General features: G+C 42.9%; 1 protein-coding gene across 1 annotated transcript in view; it reads left to right on the forward strand.

Moving 5' to 3' along the window:
* The window catches only part of LOC138959020 (Krueppel-like factor 6), a 103,821-nt gene that overhangs the window by 71,752 nt on the left and 6,681 nt on the right, over positions 1-25,388 (forward strand). The window contains exon 2 of the mRNA XM_070330387.1: positions 21,666-22,404. Within this exon, the coding sequence (XP_070186488.1) occupies positions 21,666-22,404 (739 nt within the window). The remainder of the gene's footprint in view (positions 1-21,665; positions 22,405-25,388) is intronic.

The following is a 25,388-nucleotide window of genomic DNA, read 5'->3' on the forward strand; positions in this document are numbered from 1 at the left end:
AATGAATATGTTTTGGCTGAAAGGAGAGTGGTTGACAGTTTTGTTTATAGAATGAATTTGGTATTATTCGTTGGACTTCATACTTAGCAGAATTAAATATATAGGTCCGTTGGTATATGTGTTCGAGATGCATGAGAGTGGGAGTAAAGAGTAATGTCCATTTAATCCTGCACTTGGTTGTTAAATTATAAGGACGGGTGGGCGATGTTACTGTTACCGTGAACTAAGTCTTGCGTTCACCATTCCAGGTTGTTGTGTTTCACCATGCGGAAGCTTTGACATGGCCTACTATTGAGGAGATGTCTGCCTGCTCCACTTTCGACGACGGCACTGCTCGCCTGGCAAGGACTTGACGTCACCGATGGCTCCTGTCGCTTCGCACTACGGCCTCGTTAACCCAAGTTCATGGACGATTTCGGATACGCATTCACGGTAACATTAGCCTAAGCCGTCCTAACAGCTAAAAGTGCAGGATCCATAACGTCATTGTGAACTGAGCGAAAGTGAGAGGTGTGAAAGATGCGTTAAAAGGAAAATAACTATTCTTTGTTGTTATTGGCTTTAATACTGGTTGATCTTTGTTGTCATTGTGGATGTTATCGTAAGAAAGAGTAATATGGTTAGTTAGTGAGTTGTGTGTGTATTTATGTTTGGTCGATGTATAATTGATTTGTTGTAAGAAACGTCCTTAATTTACTGTTCGTGTCAACTCGTGTTTTGTAGTCGAAAGAGTAAGATTGTTTTGAGTCGTGGATGACAGACTGCGTGCGTGTTTTATGCATGTGTGCGTGACAATATGTTTACGTTGTTATTGCGCGTTCTTCTTCTGCGCTCGTGGGCTGAAACTCCCACGTACACTCGTGTTTTGCACGAGTGGAATTTTACGTATGACCGTTTTTACCCCGCCATTTAGGCAGCCATACGCCGCTTTCGAAGGAATTGCGCGTTCGAATCAGGGCCGTCAAGGAAACCAGTTATAACTGTATGTGCAGACTGAGAGACGGCACCATGTACCCCATCACCCCCTTGTCACATCGTAACACACACAAGACTGAGAGACGGCACCATGTACCCCATCACCCCCTTATCACATCGTAACACACACACGACTGAGAGACGGCACCATGTACCCCATCACCCCCTTATCACATCGTAACACACACAAGACTCAGAGACGGCACCATGTACCCCATCACCCCCTCATCACATCGTAACACACACAAGACTTTGCTCATTCTGCCCGAAGTGCAGGCAACTGTTTACACCAACACACACACACGCTTGGGTAGCGCGACACTGTTCCTGCTAGGTTACCACTTGGCGGAACAGACCGAATTTCCCCTAGTGGTGGAGCAATGAAGTAATGACATTGAAAATGAACGCACAGATGAAGAAGTTATCAGCAAGCAAACCATGACCGAACAACAATAACGCGAAACATCAGTGCTTCCGAAGACACTATTTAGAACCCTTTCTTTGAGTTTTGATGGCTTAAACTCGTCAGCAAAATCGTCAAGCTCATTGACTTTTGAAGGAGATAATGTTTTGGTCAACATTGTCAGCACTAATTCCTCTGGTAAAACAAAAGACGAAACAACGTCCAAAACTTAGCGACAATACGACCACTGATCAGTTACAGATTTGCTTGTCGGCTTAGCTTTGTGAAATAAGTAGAGGTTACATGCCGAGTCTCAGTGAATATTAAAAATAATGGTCTAAGTTAGCGGATCATGAAAAATGCGAGCTTTAGCGAGCTTTTTCATGACCGCGAACTGATACTATAATTATTTTCAATAATCACTGAGACGAGGTATGTAACCTCTTTATTCCTCCTTTCTTCGGTTATTCAAAGAAAAGAGGAGTTTTTGTGCTAATGTTTGATCGAATCCTATTCACTCAACCAATCTACATGCGCAGGCGATTGATTAATGCGCGGTTGTAGAGTTCCGTGAAAATCATTCAATTCTGTTAACACTTCACGTCAGTTTCCCTGTTTTGGACTAAAATCAAGCACACAGTTATGTTGTTATTCTGCTGTGGCGGTAAAGGCAGATATTGTGTGTTCTGTTCATATTTTGGTATCGCTTAGGACATTTTATTTCGTCGAATGGGATTAAAGAAACCGCTTTATGTTCTTTAAATTGATGGGATGTGTGCATTGCAGTCTTTTGTCAAAAAAACTGAGTGTCAAGAAATGTGAAAGGGGAACTACTCTTGTCGCTAGACAAAGTATGAGAGTTACTTGCCTTGGGAATTTGCTTGCTATGAACGTTTGTGCACGGCAGATCTGGATTCAGAAAACAACCGAATTCATGGATTTTTTTATGGAGATTCATGTGTTCAAGCCCGTAGCTGCTAGTTGCGGTATGTTTGTATTGTTTGCTCCAGAGATGTATGTTATGCACATTAGAGCGTTCGGAACATTTCAGTCGCAAAAGTAGTGACCGGGAAAGTGTAGCTCCTCACCCCGTGAACTATCGAGGATTCGTGCTGTTGCTGGCTAGTTATTTGTTTCGTTGCTGGGTGTTTATCGAATAATAACTAGCCCTACAAGTTTACAGAGGTAAAGAAGCAGAGGGGGGAATAAGTCAATATAATCGGCAACTGCAGCGACCACATACAGGAATATCGTTTTCATACGTTGTTGTTCGTAAAGGCATTATTTCCACGTGAAGAAATATGTATGAATCAGAAATATTCATAAGTAACCATGTCTATGGTTATTAGTTATAACAGGATGTAGTGTAGGATATATTGAATTTCTTGACACAAATTGTCACACAAATCTCACCTTCGTTGTCTCACTTCCTCAAATTCGTGTGAATCTGCAATGAAATGTTAAAAGAAATAAACGGATACTTCATGATAACAACATTAACAGCTATTGTGTTTTCAGCGTAGCAATAGGGCCCGATATTTAGACTCGAACAAGTATAATGCAACTCGTCTTCGACTCGTCGGCATTATACTTGTCTCGTCTAAATATCGGGCCCTATTGCTACGCTGAAAACACAATAGCGTTTATATAGCTATTCTGACATTAAATTCTGTGTTAAAATCATGTTTTTGTCTGCAACAAGTACCATAATGGTCCATGTCGTTGATTGCAGACGACGGTTCCCTTTCCGCATGAAGCCACGGAAATAACCGAACATTGAAAAAAAACTCGAGATAACCGGATGTTTAGCATTACGTCAATATGCTAGGAATCATATGACGTCATGACGTATCATGCTTTCCTACGTAGATTGTATGTTCGAAAGTCTGACTTCTGTTGGGAATTCGCGTGGTGAATACTGCGGTAAATCTGTAGATGATAAGAGAACAAGGATTGTCTCAGAAGAAACGACTAAACGTTTCAGACCGGTAACTTCATTTCAACATTGCACTATAGAATAGACGTTCTATATGACAGGAGAGTTTGCTGATTTTGTGTTAAACATTGGAGAGATAGTCCGCTAGAATCAGAGATAGGTGGTCGCTTCAGATTGCAGCTTCAAGAAATGTGCAAGGTTTGTTGCCTGTTAAATTAAGGCTGGAGTACACTTTGGAAAGTACGTTGGAGTAGCCTCCCTTCCCGGATTTAGAACGCGTTTCGTGTCGTAACTGATTATCCACTTATTAGCCATATCCGTATGCAAAATAATGAAATAAACATTAGGAAATGGCAGACGTTTACAAATATCGACATTCTCTATCAGTGCAATAAAAAACAATCGTTAGAACTTGTATTTACGACATGTCGTGCGTGAGAACGTGTCAATAAACAAGCGCTTGTTGCGGCCTGGCTGAAGAACCCTACGAGTCAATCTAAAACAGACAAGTAATGGAAAGCAGTCTGCGGATAAACATAACAAACTACTGATGAAAAAGTGTGTTCATCCCTGCTCTGGATAAAAGACATCGGACTGATGACAACGTGGCAGCGTTCACGCAAAAAGATTTTTTTTCTTCAGATTATCGCTTCTACATTTTATTGCACGTACTTGGGGCATATCTGAATTTCACACTGGAAGATGACAAATCGGTCTTGTGAGTTGAGAACCACATGTTCTTTGCCGACAGAAATCACGATGAGACAAGATGCAGATTGTGTTGAAGAGATGTTTGCAGATTATCGCATCTACATTTTATTGCTCAGATCAATGCACGTATTTGGGGTAGATCTGAATTTCGCAATGGAAGACGACAAATCGGTCTTGTGAGTTGAGAACCACATGTTCTTTGGCGGCAGAAATCACTATGGAACAAGATGAGGATTGTGTTGAGGTTAATACTGACTGACTTTAGATGAAGAGTTCCTAGACCTGGTTTTTGTAGAGAGGCATCATAATGATATCCTGTTTTTGGCTCACGTAAGTGTAGCCTATGCGATGCTAACTTTTGTCTGTCTGTGCGTGCGTGCGTATGTATGTATGTGGTAGAAACTCTAACATTTGAAGACGTCACATTACATTGACGTCACATTATGACGTAAGAGGGTTTGACGTCACGCGAAGGAATTACTGAAAGTCTCGGTCATTGTTTTTTTGAGCGGGCCGAGACTAGTTGGCAGTCGTGTCCCTGTAAGTAGGCTACATGCAGACAGACAGATCTAGATCTAGTGTCTCGCTTTCTTGCACAGTTTCACCTATGCTCTTTCTCTGTGTGTGTGTGTGTGTGTGTGTGTGTGTGTGTGTGTGTGTGTGTGTGTGTGTGTGTGTGTGTGTGTGTGTGTGTGTGTGTGTGTGTGTGTGTGTGCGAGTGTGTGTGTCTGTCTATCTGTCTGTCTGTCTGTCTGTCTGTCGTCTGTCTCTGTCTCTGTCTGTGTCTGTGTGCGTGTGTGTGTGTGTGTGTGTATGTGTGTGTGTGTAGAGCGATTCAGACCAAACTACTGGACCGATCTCTATGAAATTTGACATGAGAGTTCCTGGGAATGATATCCCCGGATTTGTTTGGATTTTTTTCGATAAATACTTTTGATGACGTCATATCCGGCTTTTTGTAAAAGTTGAGGCGGCACTGTCACACCCTCATTTTTCAATCAAATTGATTGAAATTTTGGTAAAGCAATCTTCGACGAAGGCCGGACTTCGGTATTGCATTTCAGCTTGGTGGCTTAAAAATTAATTAATGACTTTGGTCATTAAATATCTGAAAACTGTAATAATTGTTTTTACATAAAACGATCCAAATTTACGTTCATCTTATTCTACATCATTTCCTGATTCAAAAAACATATAAATAGGATATATTTGGATTAAAAACAAGCTCTAAAAATTCAAAATATGAAAATTATGATTATAATAAAATTTCCAAAATCGATTTAAAAACAATTTCATCTTATTTCTTTTCGGTTCCTGATTCCAAAAACATATAGATATGATATGTTTGGATTAAAAACACGCTCAGAAAGTTAAAACGAAGAGAGGTACAGAAAAGCGTGCTATGCAGCACAGCGAAGCCACTACCGCGCTGAACAGGCTCGTCAGTTTCACTCCGTTATGCACAAGCGGCGGACTACGGTCATTGTGAAAAAAATGCAGTGCGTTCAGTTTCATTCTGTGAGTTCCACAGCTTGACTAAATGTAGTAATTTCGCCTTACGCGACTTGTTTTAAACTTTAGGACATTCTGGGATTTCTGTTGCACACAACGGATCTGTTATTACGTAACTGTTCATGTTTAATTTCATCCGTGCACGGTAAGGCTACATCAGTTACTTAGACATGCAGATATAGATAGATAGATCGAGAAAGAGAATGAGAGAGAGAGAGAGAACTGAACTTGTTTTTTTTTCTTTTTAACCAAAGAGTAGTTTCAGGCTGTCCTTAAAATTAGCATAAAAACTCGAATAGATATGAACATGGCAGTGTAAAACAAGACGGAATGATCATGAAATTACGTGTACTGCACCCACAGCCGGCGGGGGGATTGGGGTGAAGGGGGGGGCTTTGGGTCGCATAATTATATATCTGGCAGTGTTTGGGAACCATAACATTTGCTCCCTTTCCGACCTTGAGTCTTGGCCAGAAAGCGATCGGATGATTTTCGCCATGCAACACTTACGTGTGCTTATTTATGCATACCTATTCAGGTTTCTTTTACACGCATTGAGTAAACGTTTTTGACATGACATGCGTAGGTCGTTTTTGAAGGTGCTCCTTTGAGAAGTGCACCCTCCATTAACTGGTTTGTCTGGGGTTCCAACAAGCTTGTCAAACACGACACTCACCGTCGTGTAGATATTGCAAGATATATAATATACTTGCTCTAGAGCGTAACCCAAGACGCATTTGCATTTCCCAGCAGGGGATCCGCTGTGCAGTTAGTTACGTGGGTAGATCGTGACATAGTCCTTGCATATTTGAATGGGCGAGCATTGACAGGATTTTGATGTATGAAGCTGTTTATTATGCCCGTTTTTAAAATACATTTATATTGAGTCACACGGTGTGGGTATGGTTGTGGAGGTAAACATTTTGAATTTAGATATATACACAACACCCGCGGGTGCGTCAAACTGATTGAAAGTGGTACATCACTACATGTGCCATGTACCTAGTGAAACGATATGTGTTCCGGCATCAACTACCACTGCAGCTGTTGTACTTGTTGTTGTTGTTGTTGTTGTTGTTGTTGTTGTTGTTGTTGTTGTTGTTGTTGTTGTTGTTGTTCGTGTTGTCTTTTTCATCTGGCATACGTGCACAGGATGTGCCCGTTGATCTTAATGTGGCGCTCTGGACGCACTTGTTGTGCTGCATGTTCTATCCTTACTGGCTCCAAGATGACCTTGTCTAGTTGCTGGCGGTACAGCCAACTACTGTTCACAACTCCCCTCTTCCCAAGTTCTTCCGGCTTGATTCTATCGTTTGTGTTCTCTTGTTTTCCCTCAGAGCTAGGCGGCTCTAAGCAAGAAAGTAAGGCGACTTCTAAGAAGAAAAGGAAACGCTAGGCAAGACAAAGCTAGTTTTCTTTCAGAATATGCACAGCCTCGTATCTTGTATTTGGCAGCAACAGGAAATACGGAGATTTGAGCTCGCAGCGTCCGATTAGAACCCAAGCAAACAAAGCGAGGCATTTTCTTTTTTTTCAGTTCCTCCTTTGCGTGTTCTTCTTCCCCCCCTCCTCCTCCCCCCCCCCCTGCCTCTGCGCTTTTCTAATGTGACTTGCTGCTCCCCATCTCTGTACTCTCTCTCAGGCACAATTACAGCATATTTGCAAGAAAGTAGCCAAGAACGTTTTCCTCCTATCCAGGTTAAAGCAATGTACGGACAGAAGGACTCTGGAAATGTTCCACCATGCTCATGTAATGCCTCACATCAATTATGTTTCGACGCTCTGGGATGGCAGCAGTGATGTCCACTTGAAAAAGTTAGACTCTCTCTATCGTCGCTCGGCTAAACTCATCGTAAAGGATAATGCCCCAACAGATATGAAATTAAAAATGCTTAACTTTCTTCCACTGGAAAAGCATCTCAAGTTAAACAAAGCCATTTTCATGCATAAATTGTATTACGGTAAAGTGCCCATTTACATTACATCATTATTTAATAAAGCTACCGACAGATATGGGTCGGTCAACTTGATCCCACCGATTCCACGAATTGACCTTTATAAGACCAGTCTTGCTTTTTCGGGTACATCAGTTTAGAATTCATTTCCATCACCCTTTAAGCACTTAAAGTCATTAAAAAGTTTTTAAAAATGTGTCAAAAAACACTTAATGTCTGAGTAGTTTAACGCGTTTTGATTTACCACACTTAGTATTACGCCAAAGATATGCTGTGCATTGTATATTCTGAACATATTTTTGTTGTACTATTGCTACATGTTCGATTGCTACCAGCTTGTACTTATAATTACTTGCATAGTATGCATTTGATTTTATGAATAACCACATATGTATGCTCTTCATGCCTCATCTTCATCATCATCATCATCATCATCATCATCCTCATCGTCATCTTTATCATCACGTGCTGAAGTTTTCTGACCTCCTTTTGTTGGTAAACTTTTTAACTTTTTAATTTTTCAATTTTATCATTGTGTGTCTGTGCGTCCCAAGGACAGATTGTAAGAAAAGGGGTAGCCTTAAATCTTAATCCTTGTTAAATAAAGTTCAATTCAATTCAATTCTCTCTAACTCTCTCTCTCTCTTTCTCTCTCTCTCTCTTTCTCTCTCTCCTTCTCTCTCTCCTCTGTCTCACTGTGTCGTTGATCGTTTCGTCCCTTCCTCCACCCGTCGCGTCGTTAGGGTACCATGATCCAGCTCAACTCTGTACAGAGCGCGTCTGGAAGACAGAGCAAAATGCGAGAAACGCGTTACGCTTTGACATAATGCACGATTGTTCGGGGCAATACAATCGATCTAGGCAAAACAGTGAGCGCGGAGCCACAGCAAAGAGGGGTTAGAGATGAAGCAGTTCAAGCTCTGATAGGGCACACACCAGAATGAAAGCAAACACCAGCGGCGGGCAAGGATTGTTCCCTTTGTACTCTATGACTCTCGAGCGCTTTTAGCCGTGAAGGTCGGTCAACCCAAAGATACGTTTCAAGGGAAAACCCATAGTTTTTGCTTAGATGGCGTGGCGTTTAAAAGGACGAGCAGTAGGGTGAGTATGAAAATGTGAAGGAATTAAAAGATGAAATCAGAGGCGAGGATTGGCAAAGTGAGCAAGCTGGCAGGACTAATAGGTGTCATCCCAGTTGTTCACCGTGTCCCACTTTGAAGTCGCAGTCAGTGCCAGTCCTATTTGGTTTAAACAATGTTTTATTTCTCTTTACAAGTCCCATTTCGATCCCACGGTATCAAAACCACGTGACCGTATTGGTGCATCGAAATTTTACAGTTCCCTTGCATCACTCGCCTCGCCTGTGTGCTGGGAGTGGCAGATATTGTCATCTGACAGGGGCAGATCGAAGCGAGAAGAACATGAAGCAAATCATTGTGATCGATGATTTCCCAATCAGGGCCGCCCTGCTCAGCAACCTGATTGATTGCACTCACAGCTGCGGCCCGTGCTGCATGGCTGCTGTATAGAGTTGCTGATATTGTCAATTTGTTAAATAAGGGGGGGGGGGGGGGGCTGGCTAGAAACATGAGGTAGGCTGGCATTGGGGGGGGGGGGGGGGGGTTATGTAGTGGACATTGATGAACACTTTGTCGGGGGTGGAATTAATCACTTGTTGAGGAGCCGATCGAGCTTTATGAATTGCGCACGAGAGATTTTAATGAAGGAAGACGGTCGAAGTGGTAGTGACATTCTCTCTCTCTCTCTTTCTCTCTCTCTCTCTCTCTCTCTCTCTCTCTCTCTCTCTCTCTCTCTTTCTTTGCCTGTCCCTGCCTCTCTCTCTCTCTTTTTTCTCTCTCTCTCTCTTTCTCTCTCTCTCTATCTCTCTCTCTTTGCCTCTCTCTCTCTCTCTTTGCCTCTCTCTTTGCCTCTCTCTCTCTCTTTGCCTCTCTCTCTCTTTGCCTGTCCCTGCCTCTCTCTCTTTCTCTTTTTCTCTCTTTCTCTCTCTTTCTCTCTCTTTCTTTCTCTCTCTCTCTCTCTCTCTCTCTCTTTGCCTCTCTCTCTCTCTTTGCCTCTCTCTCTCTCTTTGCCTGTCCCTGCCTGTCCCTGCCTGTCTCTCTCTCTCTCTCTCTCTCTCTCTCTCTCTCTCTCTCTCTCTCTCTCTCTCTCTCTCAGAAATGGGTGTTTGACACACTTTTTGTCCCTTGGTAAGATAATACTCCCGGTATGATTGCGTGACACACGCATACATTGCATGGCTTGTGTGCTAACCCTGTCAGATTGGCCTCCTTAGCTCTTGTAGTTGTCCTGCCACGAACACACAAGGGACTAACCTCCCATCGATTGCTGGTGTAGACCTTCGTGCCCTGACAGGACCCTCGTGTCAGTGGTGGAAATGTAAGTGCATGGTGTAATGAGGTGGTAAATACGCCCTGGATTTAGCTGCATGTAAACTTCCACTGTTATTCTCACAGGCAGGTTGTTCATGTATGTTTGTGTTGTAGTGTACGATTGTGTAGCTGTTACCTGCGCGATATATTTATATGCACACCAGGAGAGCTTCCCATGTCCACAATTTTCTATAGGAACCGCTTTCCGTCGAAAGAAGCCGGGGTACACACTGAACGGTGGATTTTACGCACACACGCACACTCACATAGAGAAATATACACTCATCTTATATTAAAAGGAAACAAGTCGTTATGAACCTCTCTCTCTCTCTCCCTCCCGCTCACTTTCTCTCCCCCTCTCTCTCTCCCTCCCGCTCACTCTCTCCCCCTCTCTCTCTTTTTCTCTCCCCCTCTCTCTCTTTTTCTCTCTTTCTCCCTTTCGCCTGTCTCCCTCTCCCTCCCCACTCTCTCTCTCCCCACTCTCTTTTCTCTTTTTATCTCGCTGTGAGTCTCTCTCTCTTTTTACATTTAGTCAAGTTTTGACTAAATGTTTTAACATAGAGGGGGAATCGAACCGAGGGTCGTGGTGTATGTGTGTGTGTGTGTGTGTGTGTGTGTGTGTGTGTGTGTGTGTGTGTGTGTGTGTAGAGCGATTCAGAGTAAACTACTGGACCGATCTTTATGAAATTTTACATGAGAGTTCCTGGGCATGATATCCCCAGACGTGTTCTCCATTTTTTCGATAAATGTCTTTGATGACGTCATATCCGGCTTTTTGTAAAAGTTGAGGCGGCACTGTCACACCCTCATTTTTTTTAAAAAATTGATTGACATTTTAACCAAGCAATCTTCGACGAAGGCCGGACTTTGCTATTGCATTTCAGCTTAGAGGCTTAAAAATTAAATGATAATTTTGGTCATTAAAAATCTAAAAATTGTAATTAATTTTTTTTTTTATAAAACGATCCAAAAACAATTTCATCTTATTTGTCATTATTTGCTGATTCCAAAAACATATAAATATGTTATATTCGGATTAAAAACAAGCTTTGAAAATTAAAAATATAAAAATTATGATTAAAATTAAATTTCCGAAATCGATTTAAAAACAATTTCATCTTATTCCTTGTCGGTTCCTGTTTCCAAAAACATATAGATAAGATAATGTTTAGATTAAAAACACGCTCAGAACAAGCGGTGGACAGATGATGCTACGAGTATACGGTCTTGCAGAAAAAATGCAGTGCGTTCAGTTTCATTCTGTGAGTTCGACTGAGCTTGACTAAATGTTGTATTTTCGCCTTACGCGACTTGTTTCTTCTTGTTTCTTCTTTTTTTCGGGGGGGGGGGGGGGGGGGGGGGCAGATGTCCATATTCCATATGTATATATACAAACAGCGTGGAAGGAGACAGCGAGAAAAGTATTGCGCCCAGTAGGGTCTCACTTTGTTGCGCCATACCCCACATGCACAATCCTTGTATTGTTGGGGAACTGAATTATGGATCCTCAGACTTCCTAACATGTTGTGCTGGGACCTCATCCTTTATTGTTGTCTTGTGCAATCGGACGGGAGGGGGGGGGGGGGGGTTGATGGGAGAGGTGTAGTAGGGGAGTGGAGGAAGCCGAGGATTAGTTGTGACAAAGTTGCGCTTCCCCACGTCAGCCAACTTGAAAGGTTTGGGTTGTCAGTGCAGGTTCACCGGTCAGAAGGGCACGTGAACGACGTAAGTTGACAATCCTTTCCCGAGATGACCTATTCTACTGTGTTACCGTGTTCATCAGACCAGCCTTCACAAGAACTGCCATTCCTCACATAGACACTGTGTGTCCCTTCTTTTTTGATCGGTGTCACGTGATGAACCGCATGGATTGTTGATAACAAAAAGACATTGAAGTTCTAAGTCCGAGACGAAATACATGCCTAATCAAATTCCACATCCATATTTGGTGGACGAATCAACGATTATCTTGATTTGAATGCCATTATAACGTTTTGAACTAGAGTTCCTGAGATTTCTTTGCCAATAGTTTTGGGTTGTGTTTTGTGTTCGTGTTTTTTGTTCTTGGCAATCTTGGCTTTATTTTTGTTTTGTTTTTTAAATGATCTTGACAGCTCCCTGGGGCGGTTATTTGAAGCAGATATTCCTTATTGTGCATGGTTGTTAGGTTGCCCGAGTGCTTGATTCCTGGATCAATAATCCGCAAATCCAGTTTTCGCCAAGTTACCTGGCCTTTCATCATCAATCAATCAATCAATATGAAGCTTATATAGCGCGTATTCCGTGGGTACAGTTCTAAGCGCTTGTCGCCATAAACTATGGCGAAGGAAAGACAACCGAACCCAATGATGTTTTCAAGGTGCAAATGTATCCTATTGTCTGGCATAAGAGGGACCCGTTCACTCTGCTCTGCTTCCCCGTGTTTCATGGCATGTGCTAACTTCCCGCAGATGATGAATTATAAATGGCGTTCAGTCAGTTGTGGAAGTGGTCTCCCGGCACGAGGTAATGGCGGCCGCTGAGCCACGCTGCTTTAACCAATCTCAAATGATGCTGCGTTTTGCTGAGTGCTGTTAGAACAGAAGCGTGTCTCTGGAGAGATGGACAGGTCTGAGCCATTGTCACAAAGGATGCTCAGGAGCAGGGGAGGGGGTGGAAAGATGAAGGGGGGATTAAACGAAGGGGGAGAGGGAGGAGGAAAGGAAAGACGGTAGAGGGGTGTTGCTGAAATCTATTATTTAGGAACGAGACTTGGCAAAATCGATGGGGCGTTTATAGCCAGCTATGTCAGACTCCCAGCAGTAATTGCTGATGCCATTTTCTCTCCTGCCCGAGGCTGCCTAGATGGCCTCCCAGCTTTGTCTAAGAGCACTCGGCTGCCAAATCCGCTCTCTTAACGAACGACTTCTTAGGCTTAATCAATGGAAAGTTTTGCAGCAACTTAGGACATTTACCACAACTTTCTTTTAAGAATAAATCGGTGCTGTACAGTTCGGTTTTGAAAAAATGAGGGTTTGGCCTGTTTGTAAAGTTCCAATCCTCGGCGGCCTCTTTGCTTGGTGCACGAAGTTCAACAGGTTGTCGCCAGACTCACAATGTTAAAGGATCGTCACTAAACAGGAAGCACCAAGCTGCAAGTCGATGGTGTTTGAGAAGAGAATAGCTGTCGAAATGCTCATCTTCGTAGTACATGTCCATGTAAAAGAAGCTCATGAAGCTGTTTTAAAGCATCGGGTATATAAGTGAGGTGACTATTTCTTAAGTTAACTTAATTAAGGGGTTGTGAATTGGCTTACTTACTTTTTGCTCGTAGTTCATTGTCAAGTCAAGTATTTTATTGTTTTGGGCCCAGAGGGCTTTGAAACAAAGATATAACTTTAACAAAAAAAGGTAACAAATCAGACAGTTAATATATGTATACAAATTGAGCGGACAAATACAACAATACTATACAACCAAAATAAATTGGCAATATACACTTCCATACATATACAAACAAAAAGGAAAGAAAAATAGGTTTAACAAAATCAGGTAAGAAATCAGACAGATAATATGTATACATTAAGCGGACAACGATAATATACAGCCGAAATAAATTGGCAATACCATTATGCCATGCATCTTTTGTAAAAACACAAAACAAAACAAAAGCATGTATTACATATACATATATATGCATACAAATAAAGAAACTAGATGTAACGCCAACATACTAAAATCATAACATGGGCTACAAATCTTGCTAGCTTCATTAGTTTTATGTTAGATTTACAATTCATTAACTGTTCATATTTTAAACAATTTGGGTGAGATCGGTAATAAGGACTAATTAATTTTCTTCTTTCAGACACTATACTTTCGTCGGTACAAATGAACAAATAGTGAAACTCATCACCTAATTCATTTTTATCGCACATATCACACAATCTTTCATTTCTAGGAGCATTAAAAAATCTGTGCTGATGTATTGGCAACTTATGATTGCTTGTTCTAAATTTTGCTAATTTAACTTGGAATTTCCTAGGCAACCAAAGCAAATATACCTTTCCAGACAAAAATCCTTTTTATATATTCTGTAATTAAAACACAAGATGTTGGCATTCACGTCAGTGTTCCATTCCTGCAGGAATTGATCTCTTAGCCTTTGTTTTACAACGTTTTTAAAACCTGAGACGGCAAGACTCTGAGTTGTCCATAAATATGATAGACACAACTTATTTAACATAGTATTGACATGCGACAACCAGGGCAATTTAACGTTTTGTACATGGTACAACCTCAAATGTAGTTTTAACATTAAACAAGACATCTTATTCGCACCATCGTTCATTTCTTTCATCAGTTTATACCAATAAACCAGTAACTGACATTGTACCTCAATTCTAATTGGGTAACGACCAAGCTCCCCGTAAACCATACAAGTGGGTGTAGTTTTATATACATCAAGAAGCATTTTTAAAAATCGCAATTGAAACCTTGACAATATGTCTAATGAATCATATCCCCACACCACACATTGAAAGTTGCTGTGGGTCGTAGAGAAAAAATATTTTTGTTATGTCTGTCTGACGTTCTTTTTAGTTTCTGTCGGTTTGTCCGTCTTTAAATCTGTCTATCAGTGAATGACCGTGTTTGTCTTGCGTGTGTTTTTTTTACTCTGAGTGAATTTATTCGTGTCCTAAGAGTTATTTTGTCGGGTTTTATTTAATTCCCCTCAGCAAAGAAATTAGCCGCGGAAACAAAAGTACGATGCCCATAAGTCACACGTCAGGAGTCGTTTAAAGTTCAAAGCAGTTCACACTGAGGATCATCAACTTGACAAATGACTGAATGTGATGTGATTAAAAACACAACACAGCTGACGAATGTTATATATGGCGTTTGGCAAAAGTCTCAACTACCGAGAGATCCTTATCTGCAGGTAATTAGCGCGCGCGCGCTCTCTCTCTCTCCCTGTCTCTCTCTCTCTCTCTCTCTCTCTCTCTCTCTCTCTCTCTCCCTCTCTCTCTCTCTCTCCCTCTCTCTCCCTCTCTCCCTGTCTCTCTCCCTTTCTCTCTCTCTCTCTCTCGCTCTCTCTCTCTCTCTCTCTCCCTCTCTCTCTCCCTCTCTCTCTCCCTCTCTCTCTCCCTCTCTTTTTCTCTATCGCTCTCGCTCTCTCTCTCTCTCTCTCTCTCTCTCTCTCTCTCTCTCTCTCTCTCTCTCTCTGTCTGCGTCCCAAGGACATATTGTAAGAAAAGGCGTAGCCTTAAATCTTAATCCTTGTTCAATCAATCAATCAATGAGGCTTATATCGCGCATATTCCGTGGGTACAGTTCTAGGCGCTCTGCAGTGATGCCGTGTGAGATGAAATTTTATACGGCCAGTAATTGCAACCATTTCGGCGCATATTTACCTTTCACGGCCTATTATTCCAAGTCACACGGGTATAGGTAGACAATTATTAACTGTGCCTAAGCAATTTTTGCCATGAAAGACCCTTTTGTCAATCGTGGGATCTTTAACGTGCACACCCAATGTAGTGTACACGGGGGGGGAGTTCGGACACCGAAGAGAGTCTGCACACAAATTTGACTCTGAAATAAATTTCCGCCGAACCTGGGATCGAACTCACGCTGACAGCGGCCAACTGAATACAAATCCAGCGCGCTACCAACTGAGCTATATCCCCGCCCCAAATTGTTAAATAAGTTCAATTCAATTCTCTCTCTCTCTCTCTATCTCTCTCTCTCTCTCTCTCTCTCTCCTCTCACTCTCTCTATTTCCCTCTCTCTCTTTCTCCCTCTCTCTCGCTCTCTCTCTCCTTTCTCTCTCTCCCTCTCCTTTCTCTCTCTCTCCTTTCTCTCTCTCTCCTTTCTCTCTCTCTTCTTTCTCTCTCCCCCTCTCTCTTTCTTCCTCTTTCTCTCTCTCTCTTCCTCTTTCTCTCTCTCTCCTCTCCCTCCCTCTCCCTCCCTCTCTCTCTCTTTCTCCCTCTCTCTCGCTCTCTCTCTCCTTTCTCTCTCTCTCTCCTTTCTCTCTCTCTCTCCTTTCTCTCTCTCCTTTCTCTCTCTCTCCTTTCTCTCACTCTCCTTTCTCTCTCTCTCCTTTCTCTCTCTCTTCTTTCTCTCTCCCCCTCTCTCTTTCTTCCTCTTTCTCTCTCTCTCTCCTCTCCCTCCCTCTCCCTCCCTCTCTCTCTCTTTCTCCCTCTCTCTCGCTCTCTCTCTCCTTTCTCTCTCTCTCTCCTTTTCTCTCTCTCTCCTTTCTCTCTCTCTCTCTCCTTTCTCTCTCTCTCCTTTCTCTCTCTCTCCTTTCTCTCTCTCCTTTCTCTCTCCCCCTCTCTCTTTCTTCCTCTTTCTCTCTCTCCTCTCTCTCCCTCTCTCTATTTCTCTCTCCCCCCCACTCCCTCTCTGTCTATCTGTCTATCTGTCTCTCTGTCTCTCTCTGTCTCTCTCTATCTCTTTAAGTATTGAATGTGTTGCTTAAAATCAGCCTGTTTTTCATTCTCAAGCCGAAGAATGCCAAGTTCTTTCACGTTTCGATTCAAATGGTCATGATCGGCTTGGGTGTGTATTTAATGTTTTTGATACCACAATCACGGGCAATTTTTGCATGTGTATAATCCTAGGGGTTCTCAGAGAGAGAGACAGAGACAGACAGACAGACAGACAGACAGACAGACAGACAGAGGGAGGCAGAAAGAGAGAGAGAGAGAGAGAGAGAGAGAGAGAGAGAGAGAGAGAGAGAGAGAGAGAGTCAGAGGCAGAAAGAGAGATAGAGAGTCGGTAAAGACTGTTTCACGCCTGGCTGCTTGTATACACGGTCAGGGTGCGCTCAGTTTGATGTGGACACTTTCCTGGCTTTACAATTGTTAACCGAAGCAGGGGGCCAACCATCAATTTTGCATTACAGCCCGCTGTGAACCAGGTCATTTTGCGGGGTTCTCACAGGAAAAACAACATTGTTTTTCATCCTTTTATGGGGATGGGGATAAATATGTATACATGTACCTGTCATCTTTCCCCGCTGTTTTTTTTCTTTATTTTACTTCATAGGTTGTGCATATTTGTATTCCTATTTGCATTCCGTTGCCTTTCTCACGACCGATTCAGTCAGGTGCATCAGGACAAGCAGACTGCAGTTATTTAAAAGAAATGTGTTTCTTCCGTTGACATTGCTTTCTTTTGTCTACTGTGTCGTGTGTAGGGGTAGGGATCTACTAACAATGTGACTTACTTTTGTTTGATCATTTCTTTGTCATGTTTGCTTGTATCCTGGGTTTGTGAATAACTGAAGATGTCGGGTACAGTTTGTGCTTGAGGTGTGGTGGATACATGTGGGTGTAACAAGTTTTTTCACCGCGTTCCGCGTCATTAAGCCTGTCTTTGCCGACTAAAGCATCAACACTCACTTCCACCGCCTTTCTTCCCCTCCCTGTGGCTTCCTTCCATCAGTGTTCCGACACTCGTCCTACCTTTTTGCCTTGCCCTACCCCATTCCAACACTTTGGCCCCGCCTAGCCAAAAGGTTAGATTGGGCTGGGCTGGGGTGGAGTCGGGTGGGCTGGGGTAGGAAGGGGGTGGTGTCTGGGTGTTATTGAGGGCGTGAGACCCGGGGAGCATCTCCTGAAAGGAGGGCGCATTCCTCGTCTCTTACTCACAATCATACCCCCACCCCTTCGCCCCCCCCCCCCCCTTTCAGCCGTCAGTTTTACATTGGGGACAGGGAGGGAAAACAATTTATGTCGTCTGGCCAAGTTCACGTCCCATTTTGAGTCTTTTCTCCTGTATTCTGTCCATTTCATCTCGGTATGTCTGTCTGATTGTCTGTCCGGCAGTTTATCTGTTCATTTACACACACTGAGCTCTGCGCGCGCGTGCGTGTGTGTGTTCGTGTGTGCGTAGGGGGTAGTAGATAGTACATTAGAAGAGGAGGGGGCGGGGGCTGAGAGTCCATAGAATACTTCAGGTGTTGAAACAATGACTCAACTTGAGGGGGATTATGCATGCGCTGTACTTGTCTTACAAAGACAAACGAGTTGGCGTGTTTTATTTAGATTGGAATGAAAGAGAAAAAATAAACTATGCAAATGTATTAGGGATGTTGTCCATCACTATGACACAGCGACATAACGTCGAGCAAAATGATGTTGCAAGTGTAATTAATCACTAAACGCCGTGGCGATCAGGTGACAAGCAGACCAACGCTTGATTGTTTTTTGGGCGCGCCATTGAAAACGGTGCAAGTTAATCAACATGGTAGACTGCATTCGCGCCAAGGACATAAAGTAAAATAAAGTAAAATACATTATTTTTAAATAACACGCATACCAGGACAGTGAAGAAAGTATGCGGCTTTGTTGTGCAAGTGCTAGGTGGTGTGCTGTGGTGGTGATATGGGGGGTGGGGGGATGTTTGTTTACGTTCTCAGATCGTCAGAAAAAAATGTGGACGTGTTTATATTTTATGTTGGTGTTGACAACCATCTTGTGCGACGCATGCGAATGACTGGATTTTGAAAAGTCGAAAAGGATATGAGCGTTGGTATGAGTTTGAGTGTGGGTGATCATATGTATGAATGGTAGTGCGGTTTGCTTTGCTTTTGTTCCGACCGTCGCAGCCGACTGGGACGACCCATATTCTGTTCCTCTCTCCCTCACCCCGCCCGCCAGTTTTGAATGTGTGTGTGTGAATGTTGGTGAATGCTGGTATGTTTGTGTGTGGGCGTAGATGTTTGTATTAAACCTGCTTTGCCAAACCAGCGGGTGTTACTGTCAAGTTTTTGTTCACTGATATATAGAACTAGTCTGTATGTTGTGTGTCGTTCAACTGTTGTTAGACAGTGAGTCAGATTTTCCCGTCTTTACCGCCTCACCTGAACATCATTTACAAGTGTATTCATTTGCATTCAATGTAAATAGAATTTTCGGGACAAAAAACAAAACGCACACAAAATAAAACAGCCGGATGCAGTTGTGCAAACAGTTCAACAGCGATAGCTTTTCTCCCCCCCCCCCCCCCCTCTCTCTCTCTCTCCTCTCTCACAAACGCACGCACATAAACACACACGCACGCGCGCGCGCGCGCACACACACACGCTAACACAAACACAAACACACACTGAGTCTGTTTCTGATTACACTAATACTATGTATACGTGATTTCAAAACTGTGTTGACAAAACGCAGTGACGATAGGCTGCTACATTGCATGATGCTATTTGCCACCTGGACCATATTTCCCCACTGCTGTACAGAAACACATGCGAGCAGCATCCGCGACCGGTATTGACTAGCAGCCTCATAACGTATCATTAGCAGCTCGTGACTTTATTATCACTCCTTGTCTCTCGAGAATGCCAATTACCTGATATATACGCCAGCAATAAAACAGTGTCTGATACTTCGTTTCAGAAAGTGTGTATTGCAACGATGATTCGTGTTTCTGTCTAGTAAACAAATAGTGTTAATAATCACAGCTGTCAGAGGTGGTCATGTTTTGTTGTTGAAGATGATGATGTTGCTTCTTCTGATGGTGAGGATTTTCTTTCTATTGATGACGATGATGAATTGATGATGTTGAGAAAATATTTGGAATTATACAATATCTTTTTTTCTACAGCAATTTGGCATTTTTACATACCACCACTGAAGTTGTTATAATTAGAATAATATGACTCCGGTTCACGCCCTCAGAGTAGTTATTTCCATAACACAATTTGTTGTAACCGTACAATAAGTTACTATTACCAGACTACCCAATGAGGCGTGATTAGTGTATGTGTGTGTGTGTGTGTGTGGATATTTTTTTTATATTTAGTGACATAAATGTTTCATAACCAGTGACGCCAATGTCTTATAAGCAGAGAAATAAGTGTCTGTGTACCTTGCCTTAGAGACAGTCCGTAGCGCATTCATGTCAAACGGGTGTTTATTCAGTCATAACGCATACGTGCGCTCGTCATTTCTGGAGTCTTTTGTGTCGACGGAATTTCCACTCGTATTTCAGCTCTTCGTGATTTTAGCATGAAAGGCCAGCATTACACACACACAACGAAGCAGAAAGACCTTTCAGCGGAGACAGTTTTCTTCATAATTTTTTTCCTATGCTTACGATATTGTATAGACTGTATTGCACATTTAGGATATGGGATTATTTTAAGATAAAAGGGTTGAGGGCAAAAATAGGGGACACACTCTATATCGCCATTTTGCAACCACTTGAAAAAGTGAGATTCTTGTGTGACAGCGCTACTTGCGAAAGAGTGCGTGTAGACTGTGAGTCCATCAGATATACCTGTCTATGTTTCCAGGCTGAACACACACATAATACACTCCCTTCATGTTTGTCTTGTAGCTGACACCGTTTCAACCATGATATTCATATCCAAGGAAATGTGAACCACCGACGTACAATAAAAAAAAAGTAAACGTTTTAGCTCAAGTATGCAGATGTTGAAATGCATCGACAAAACACTTTATTCATTGTGTAAACTGTGTGTGTGTGTGTGTGTGTGTGTGTGTGTGTGTGTGTGTGTGTGTGTGTGTGTGTGTGCGTTGAAACGGAGAGGGAAGTGTGGCGTGGACGTTCAAATGCTGAATGAATGTGATTGTTGTGTGGAGTGTTTGGCAAACAGAAGCCAGCATCCCCATCACTGTACGCGGAAGAAGGAAGAATGCATTTGAGATAAACATATGTATAGCCTGACCTAGTTTTACAGTGTAGTCCAACCCGTTGGTGAAATTCGTGTGAATTGGAACATTGCCCGTGTCTCTTTATATATAGATCTGCCTTTCTCCCTTTTCTTATCATTATAGCCACAGTGTCTTTGTTTTAGGTGAAAAAGGTCATTTGTGTGATTTGATCAAAACACACTTCCTTTTTTGTTGCTGTCCAAAAGATAACATCTCAGGTGACACAAAAAAGGTTTCTTGATAGACAGGGTCATTTTCTTTTTTTCTTCTTCTTTTTTCTTTTTCTTTAATTTAATGTCTAATGTTTTAAAAATGTATTTGAGAAGGGTTCCACAATAATTATAATAAGAAGTCGTCCAACAAAAGAAAGCGCGGTAAGACTCTATCAACGCAAAGCGACCCCGACTTTGAATGCTTGCTTTTCACTCACTTTCTGTGACGTAGCCCTTCCAAGAAATGACATGACATGTGTGCGTATACCTGCTGGCACGCAGTATTGAAAGAACGTGAGTGCACAAAAGTACACAATCTTGGCATTTTGACATTTCAGGGGACAAAAAATCAGTTGCGGGCAAGGTCAGTCTGTACCAAGGTGAATAAACTACCTCTATGAAAAGGGCACATTTTATGGTGGCGATATAAAAACAATCTTGCATAGAAGAAGACACCAAGCCGTGCCAAACGAATTAAAACAGGACACAATTATTGGGGGGGGGAAATTCTGAGAGAGAGAGAGAGAGAGAGAGAGAGAGAGAGAGAGAGAGAGAGACAGACAGACAGACAGACAGACAGACAGACAGAGAGAGACAGAGAGAGAGAGAGAGAGAGAGAGAGAGAGAGGCAAAGCTGTCAAACAACATATCTTCCAACAATGTATCACCCCCCTCCCCCAACCACCTTCACCGTACCTAACAGAGAGAGAGAGAGAGGGTGGGTGGAAGGAATGGGAGAGAAAGAGGGAGGAGGGGGTCGGAGGGGAGGGGGTGAGAGAGAGTCCTAAGACACAAAGCTGTCAAACATGTTTCAACAATGTATCACTTCTCACCCCCCCCCCCCCCCCTACTATCACCACAACCACCGTACTTAACACCAACGTTGCCCTTGCTGTGCTTGCAGAACTGCCTGGAGATGGAGCGCTACCTAAAGAGCGAGCCCAAGCTGACGTCCTTCAAGCGGCTCAGCCCGGAGCTGAAGAAGTGGGAGGACAAGGCTTTGGGCCACCGGCTGTCCACCTCCACCCTTCTCTCTGAGGACGGCGCATCCTCACTAGGCGCCGAGCTGGACTCGGAGGTGACCGAGTCGGAGCAGGACCCGGACACAGACATTCCCGAGGACGAGCTGGAGGAGGACGAGGACGGCGAGGAGGACGAGTTTGACAGCGATTACGACGAGTACGAAGCCGAGGAGCGCATCCGGGCCATGGAGATGCTGAACCTCAACGACCGCCTGTCGGACTCGGCCAGCCTGCACAGCTTCTCCTCCGCGTCTTCTGCCGTATCGTGGGACTCCAACATCTCGGACCCGCCCCTGTCCCCCGTCAGGCCCAAGTCCCGCGACCCCTTCGCCCTCAAGCTGGTGGCGCAGCCAGGTCGCACGGAGACCGTGTCCCTCAGGCCTGTGCCCTCAGTGCACCAAAGACTGATCCTGGCCTCCGCGCCCCACGGGGCCGTGGCCAAACCCTCCCGACCCCACACGGCCCAGCCCCACCACCGGCCGCCCCCCATTCCCGGCCAGCGCGCCAGGGCCGAGATGTCCCCCGACAGCCGGAGGAGGATACACAAGTGTCCCTACAGCGGCTGCAAGAAGGTTTACACCAAGAGCTCCCATCTCAAGGCACATTTACGAACACACACAGGTATGTTGTTGGGTTCATTTGTCGCGTTGAAAGGTGAAAAGTCTGTTCAATGTCTGTTTGAGTAAAACGAGAATTAAAGTCATTTTCGTACAACTGTATATTATGTCCAGGCAATATATAGGCCTAATATTAATATGCTGAAAGAACTTAAGAACAGGATAATTTCTTGTACCAAAGCATCAGCGACTCGAGCTTGTTGTTATTACTACTCTAAGAGTAAGACAAATGACGGCAACTCCTTTTGAGTAAGACAAATAACGGCAACTCCTTTTGTATCCGCCGCATTTAGAAATGTGGAGGCAGCTGTCCCTATGTGGACACGACAGACTTTTGTTTAACTGCTGACAGAGCGTGGGTCTTTTTCTTTACCGTGTAATACTACTATAGGCTTTGTAATTCTGGGAACTGCGCTGCACTACAGAGATAGGCAAGACACTTTGTTAGTTTGATACAGAGCACAGTTGATCTGCCCTGCTAATGCGTTAAATTGCGATTGCAAGACTTCAGCGAAAGGTCAACAACCACAAATCATCGATCATCCTAGCTGGTTTTCCCCGAGTTTTAGGTGTGTGCTTGTTTTGCATCATCAGTCTCAGAGTTCCAGAGTGAAGTCATGTTGATTTGTCTCCACAAAAGTTAGATAGCTGCAGTCAGACGGAGCGCGCCATTCCAGACCGTATTCACGAAATGTATCTCCGCTGTGCTTGACTTCTGACATTTGCTCTCTTCCCAAGCAAACCTCGTGCAAGGAGTGTATTAACCTTTAATGCAATGCGAATACGCTTCTCAAGGATTCATCATCTCCGTGGTTTATGTCTGACCTATATATACATGTACCACCATTTGGGTTTGACTCGCTAACAAGCAGAAACTTTGACACTGTCAACGACGACGTAATTGAGCTGACAAAAAAGGCAATACAGTACAAACTAAACATCGTGTACGCTATTAGTGTGAGTAGACTACTTCAAACTTGTACAAATATCAGTCTGAAGTGTAATAATTCTTTGTCTCTTGGCACATTCTGCTTATTCTATTCTAATCTATGAGCTACACTATCTTTACTGTTGTTCATTTTATTTCCTTTTGATTTCTCAGTTGTGCCAGGCAGTTCAGCTGAGAATGAGAAAGAAAATGTCGCGAGATAAATGTTTTTATTCCCCCCTCTGCTTCTTTACCTCTGTAAACTTGTAGAGCTAGTTATTTTTCGATAATGACCCAGCAACCAAACAAATAACGAGCCAGCAACAGCCTGAATCCTCGATAGTGCAATGGGTTGAGAAGCTGTTCTGTTTTGGTACTACTTTTGCGACTGAAAAGTTCCGAACGCTCTATACGTACGAAATATACATCTCTGGAGCAAACAATACAAACATACCGCATTTAAATTAACAACTACAGGCCTGAACACATGAATCTCCATATAAAATCCATGAGTTAGGTTGTTTTCTGAATCTAGATCTGCCGTGCACAAACCGTTCATCACAAGCAAATTCCCAAGGCAAGTAACTCATACTCTAGCCGACAAGAGTAGTTCCCCTTCTTTTAACGCAGTTTCTTCGACAACACTGACTGCAATCCGACGGTCAGTTTTCAACAATATTTCATTTTATAAACAGATCACACGCAACCAAATGCACACATCTCATCAATTTAAACAACATAAAGCGGTTTCATACACTATTTTCCCCAGAAAACTGAACTTCATACAGTTTTTAACGTTGGAACACGGGTGTAAAACTTCGTCTGCTAGTCCCATTTGACGAAAGAACATTATTCTAAGCGATACTAAAACATAAACAGAACACACAATATCTGCCTTTACCGCCACAGCAGAATAACAGCATATCTGTGTACTTGATTTTAGTCTAAAACAGGGAAACTGACAAGAAGTGTTAACAGAATGGAATGATTTGCACGGAACTATACAACCGCACATTAATCGATCGCCTGCGCAGGTTGACTGGTTGAGTGATTCGGATTCGATCAAACTTTCGCACAAAAACTCCTGTTTTCTTTGAATAACTGAAGAAAGGAGGAATAAAGAGGTTACACACCTCGTCTCAGTGATTATTAAAAATAATGGTCTCAGTTCGCGGTCATGAAAAAGCTCGCTGAAGCTCGCATTTTTCATGATCCGCCAACTTCGACCATTATTTTTAATAATCACTGAGACTCGGCATGTAACCTCTACAGACCAACATAAATGTTCCCTAAATGTTTCTTCGCAGTGAACGTGCTAGGTGGTTCAGCTGGCAATGACAGATAACATTCTTTGATTCTCTGTGTTCTGCGCACTAAGTTCAAGGTATAGATCGACAGATGTGTTCCCCAAACGAAGGGCACTCTCAAGAAGATGCCTGTTATCTGAGATTAAAGATTTTGTGTCGGTGCCATAATTCAGGCAGGCACAGAGGTAACATGGCAGTAAATCAATGGCAGAAAATGTCAGAAACTGAATTATTGCACTGTCAGTCGATGGAATACATTTTGCCGATTTGAAAATGTGGTCTACTTTGCGTAGTTCTCTGAAAGCCAACATTTTAAAGAAGATTGCCCAGTTTTGTAAAGTTTCCGTTTTTACATTTAGTCAAGTATGTGTGTGTGTCTGTGTGTGTGTGTGTGTGTGTGTGTGTGTGTGTAGAGCGATTCAGACAAAACTACTGGACCGATCTTCATGAAATTTGACATGAGAGATCCTGAGTATGGTATTTCCAGACGGTTTTTTCATTTTTTCGATAAATGTCTTTGATGACGTCATATCCGGCTTTTTGTAAATGTTGAGGCGGCACTGTCACACCCTCATTTTTTAATCAAATTGATTGAAATTTTGGCCAAGCAATCTTCGACGAAGGCCGGACTTTGCTTTTGCATTTCAGCTTGGATGCTTAAAAATTAATTAATGACTTTGGTCATTAAAAATCTGAAAATTGTAATTAAAATTATTTTTTTTATAAAACGATCCAAAATTACGTTTATCGTAT

The sequence above is a fragment of the Littorina saxatilis genome, linkage group LG2 (genome assembly GCF_037325665.1).
Source record: "Littorina saxatilis isolate snail1 linkage group LG2, US_GU_Lsax_2.0, whole genome shotgun sequence".
NCBI classification, from domain to species: domain Eukaryota; kingdom Metazoa; phylum Mollusca; class Gastropoda; order Littorinimorpha; family Littorinidae; genus Littorina; species Littorina saxatilis.